Source organism: Sphaeramia orbicularis, chromosome 5 (assembly GCF_902148855.1).
Source record: "Sphaeramia orbicularis chromosome 5, fSphaOr1.1, whole genome shotgun sequence".
NCBI classification, from domain to species: Eukaryota; Metazoa; Chordata; class Actinopteri; order Kurtiformes; family Apogonidae; genus Sphaeramia; species Sphaeramia orbicularis.
In genome coordinates this window covers 32,240,743-32,245,983 of record NC_043961.1, presented here as the reverse complement: position 1 = coordinate 32,245,983, position 5,241 = coordinate 32,240,743, and the positions used below count along the sequence as shown (strand labels likewise).

The following is a 5,241-nucleotide window of genomic DNA, read 5'->3' as shown; positions in this document are numbered from 1 at the left end:
AAACATGAACGCGTATCTTTAAGTCCGTTTAAAGACATTTTCTCACTGTGCCTTTCATATTCAAGCTGGAAAAACATTTTCACTGCTGTTTATGAGGGTGGCCTGTTGTAAAAAAAAGTTAAATAAATCACAGCTTGTTTAGAGTTTTAAGACTGAAGCTGAAGGGGGCTTTAAGTGGTTTCATGCTTCTAGCTGTATTTTATACTTGAAGTTGTATTTGAAAAAATGTGCCAACTCCTGATTGTTAATGATGTCTGTTAAGTAGTCGGAATCAAAACTGAATCACTTCTAATAAATTGAGATTAAATTTCGCATACTATAATCTTAATAATCTGTTCAGTGGTTTTGAAGATGCAGTGAAATAAGCAAACTCAATATGAGCGAAATCATGACTCGTTTGTTCTGTAGCATAACATCTTTGCCATTACAATGTTGCCATTTCCTCTCATCGTGCTGAAGAATGTGGAAATAAAACTTCTTTCACATATATCTGTTTTTTGTGTACTTGTCCAATCCTACACAGAATGTGTTAAAATGCAGTACATGTAAGACATGAACCCAGTAAGGACAGAACGGCTGACATGGTTTACACCGTAGAGCTACATGTCATCTTCATCTGTGGTATCCTTCTTCATCACTTCTGTACATCATCACTCACTAAACATCATGACATACATGACATACTGTACAACTTAAAGTTCCTGTTAATGCTACAAGATAGATCTCTGTCAAAATACTGAACGTATGAGAAAACTGTAATATCTCTTCTTCTTGTGTATTTTTTTATCTGGTTTGTTTTTGTCTGGTACAAGGGTGTAATCGCCACCAGAGGGTGATGTACATGTACGGGTCTGAGCTGTACATTTTTGTGACAGATTTGTGTATTTACATACAGGTTGCATTAACATAAGTTTGTGACTAATATATAAATTTATGAAATGAATGAGTGCCAAATATGCTTGAGCATGACAAAATCTGGGACCTCTGAGGATCTACAGGTACTCTGACTCATCAAGTGAGACCCGAGTGACTCACTGCTGTTGTAGACTCTACTTGTGACACGAATGCACAGCTGAAGGTTAAACCATGCTAAATATTTTTGCCGAAAGAGAGAAACTTCTTTATGTTTTGTCTCAGTTTAAACTTTAAAATTTCTTCAAATATTTGTTGTATGTTTCTGTGTCGATCCATTGCTTATAAATGAGTATGCAGTGATGTTCTTTTCATGCTGCCATTAGAGGTGAATATAAAAAGCTGATATGCTTTCTCTGTTGGACTGTCAAAAGAAACATTAAGGTCATTCCCATTCTTAAATCATTCCACACAAAGATGCATTGTGTTTTCTGCACTCCTCTTCATCTTTGAATCAAAATGAGCCTGACATTTGGTGACTTTTACCCTGAATTTTATCAAATATAGAGTGTGGATTTGTCCAAAATGTAAAAGTAAATGTAATTCAAATATTAAAATTAAGCAATGAAAATATCTTCTTGCGCACTAAACAGTGTCACTTTTGTTGTTTTCTTCAACCAGTACATGGATCAGGCAAACAAAGCATTTTCCATCCAGGATCTTGTGCCTCCTCTGTTCACAGCATATACAATTTTTAACATAACAGCATTTACAAGATATTTTTTAAGAATATTTTTATAAAATATACCAAATCGACTGCTCAATAATCAGAACAGTGCAAGTTCTAAAAAAAATTATAAATATATATCTTTTTTTAAGCGAGAAAGAAACTAGTCAGGTCAACATCAAACATTTTGGCTACAGATCAAATCTGATCACTCTTGGAGGTGAGATGCTTTGTTGGCTCTGGTCTGTTTTTTTATTTTCTAAAGAAACAGTGAAGACAGACATGAAACGGGCCAGTTAAAATGTAATATACTCGGACCGGTGTGTCGATAGTCATTCATGCTCAATCCCAGATGTGCTGAAAAAAACTCCACTCTGAGGATGTCTGTACCTTGAGGAGATAAAATGATGTGAAGCAATTATGTGAACAATATCCAGAGTAGTTTGGCTTTTGTTGAGAAAATGTACTTCTGTCTGTAGCCCGATGATCTGCCCAGGATAAATACTTAATATCCAAGTAGACATAGTCACTTTTTCCATTTTGGTTTAAAACAGAGATTAAATCGTAATTAATTTAACAAAGGTTTTTGCAGCTGAATATTAACTTTTTTTGAGCATGTACCTAGTGTCTGCCTGTGTGTAAACAATTTGGATCATTTCATGTACAGAGCATGGTCCTTGTTAGCTCTAGAGATTTACAGCCAACTGTAAATACATGCTTTCACTAGTAGCTGTCCTGTCTTGTGTTCGTATGTCTGTCTTGTTTTATGGTTATTGAATTATTGTATCAAAAGAGGAGCCAAGCAAATAAAGCAGAGCTTTTATTGTTTCTACTTTACTTGGTGTCAGTAATGTTACAGTAAGTCCTACAGAGGGTTTTTTTTTTATTTTTTAGCTAACGTGCTCAATAATTAATTTTGCTGTAACAGAACACAGGTGGGTAGATGACCCCTGTGGATTACCTTAGATTCTAGTGTATGTCATTTGAGTGTTCAGTTTCTGTCTGGCCAGATGCATTCATGCTGAAATATGATCATCTGAAATTTCCAGTTTCCAAGTATAGTTTTTACTACAAACAACTGAGCCACATTTCACTGTAACAAATGATGGTGGAGTTTTCCAAAGGTCCAAACAGGTGGGAGACAGTGTTGAGTTGCACATGTGAGAGAAATGTGAATACAGAGAAAAGCAAATTATGGTGGCTGCTGTATTTTTGATAATCTAGTCATAACAGACATTGTAGTTGAATGTATTTACTGACCAGTCATAACTATACTATAATAACATAGTGTTTGGATTTTAGAGTTGGGAGACAAGGTAATGGAGCCTGCAATTACAGGTAAATATTTCGTTTTTTCGTTAAATAATTTACAGCTAATTAGTGTTAATGGTATTTTAATGATAGACAGGGGTACATAAAGTACAGCTGTCAACCTCTGGACAACTGTCATCCTCGTGACTCAATATCCAAAATATCCATCATGGTTCCTCATTTTATTGTTTGTATTGAGAAAAAAAAATCAGTAATGTCTTCATTGAGTTCATGTGACTAGTGTAGCAATCACACATTCAGCTAAGTTAATATTTGCTGAGTATTTTAATTTTATTGTTTCTATTGGGCAAAGCAAAAAACTGACCTGATGATGGCACCAAATATGAATTTAAGGAGTTACCAAAGTTGTTGAAACTTGTCTCTGTATGTGGTTGACCACTGTGGTTTTTGAATATATTTCCTTAGCAACAACTGAAAGAATGGCTATGGGGTCACAGAGTACACTGGGAATATTCCATTTAGAAAGAATCATATGGAAATGACAAAAAGATAAGAACTTTATTGTTTACTGGGGTAAACTGTCACACTAGCAGGCAACATAGTCAGTTATAGATTTTATAAAGTAGAAGGAGGAAGTTGGAAGCATTAAAGAGGCACTGGACAGAAGATAAGAAAAGATAAGAAATGTAAAGAAGCTGCATTTATTGTACAAGCAAAAAAAAAAAAAAAAAAAAAAAAAAAAATAGACATTTAAAAGACCTTATCAACTTCCGTTATTCACATAATATATATGGATACTTGATTTTTATTTATTGTGGCTATAATTTAGTGTTTATGATCCAAAGCCACAAATTCCCAGTTGGCAAGAGACTGGAACGTGTTTACAGAAAGTGACGGAGCAGAGACGGCTCAGCTGATTTGGTTTAGTTGTTAGCAACTGTGCTAATCTGTGTCTCAGTGGAAAAGTACAGGAGGAGGTATACCTTGGACCTTTGTCAGAGCCAAAACACTTTTCCAAATGAGATGGGGTGCAGACCAATCCGACAATAATTAGGTCATAGAAGTGCCAAAGGAAACCATAGCTACTTTGTTTTTCACCCTGGCTCTTCTCATGATATGTTGTTTGTGTAAGGACCCTGCCGTGCACCCAGCTGACAGGAATACTGATCAGGTTGTTGTTGCTGGTGACAACTCTCAGGGGAGGGGGGCTTTGTGATGGAGGGGTAAGTATTCATGCATTCTTTTTTTTTTTTTTTTTTTTTGCTTTACACTGGACTTTTTAAGGGCAGTTGCTTTAATTGCTCTAACGTGCTCCAAATTTTGCTCTAATAAGTGCAGCTTTGTGATAAACAGTCGCTTGTAAAAACTTTCCATTCCTGTTAATCCTACAAAAGCTCAAGTTCAACAAATAAATGAACTAAGCTCCCAGTCAGTGCCAAATAATAGTCAGCTGAGAAGTGTGTCTCTGAAAAAGGCAGAACTACAGTCCTTGTCCTATAAATGTGGGAGTGGGAGGAAGGACACTTCAGGTCAGATTTCATCTTATTCATACTTCATTTTTCCACTGTCTCTGAACATGTCAAGGGAATTTCTTAAAGGAAACAGCACAGAAGTTGCTGCCCAAGATAACAGTCTGGCGAAGAAGACCCAGCTGCTGGACCGAGGCCAGTGGGCGAACAAGTTGGAATTCCTGCTCGCTGTGGCTGGAACTCTGGTCGGACTGGGAAACCTCTGGAGGTTTCCTTATTTGTGCTACAAAAATGGAGGCGGTAAGTTGGATTCTAAACTAAATCACAGTCACTGAAACATTTAGTGTTCTGGAACTTGTAAAGCAGCCACAGTTTATGTCATTAAATGTGGCAAAATAACTTTGACACCTTAAAGGATTTTACATTAAAAAAAAACAAAAAAAAAAAACAACTTAATATAAATGACACCATTAAATTTACTGAATTTTGATCTTTTTCTACAAAAATACACTGTAAAAAGGATTTTACATAAAACAAAACTTAATATAAATGACACCCTTAAATTTACTGAATTTTGATCTTTTTCTGCAAAACTACACTGTAAAGAGGATTTTACATAAAAAAAAAAAAAAAGTTAATATAAATGACACCCTTAAATTTACTGAATTTTGATCTTTTTCTGCAAAACTACACTGTAAAAAATGACTGTAGAATTAACACCAAAAAGTTGTAAAATTGCAACATAAAAAAACTGTAAGTGACAATACAATGCAAAGTTGTTTATTTGAAAAGATTTTTGTGTTAACAATTAAATCAAATATAGCTGTAGTTCTTACAGGAAGAGTATGTGAACAAACCAGATTTGTGTGTAGAAATGATGTATTTCTATTGTTTTTAGAAAATAAAACTGAAAATTTAAAA

General features: G+C 34.9%; 1 protein-coding gene across 1 annotated transcript in view; it reads left to right on the top strand.

The window, feature by feature from the left end:
- The first annotated feature begins 3,837 nt into the window (after nucleotides 1–3,837).
- LOC115419391 (sodium- and chloride-dependent GABA transporter 2-like) overlaps nucleotides 3,838–5,241 on the top strand; it is a 33,336-nt gene continuing 31,932 nt past the window's right edge. The window contains exons 1-2 of the mRNA XM_030134133.1: nucleotides 3,838–4,074; nucleotides 4,436–4,620. Of these exons, the coding sequence (XP_029989993.1) occupies nucleotides 4,067–4,074; nucleotides 4,436–4,620 (193 nt within the window). The 5' untranslated portion in view covers nucleotides 3,838–4,066. The remainder of the gene's footprint in view (nucleotides 4,075–4,435; nucleotides 4,621–5,241) is intronic.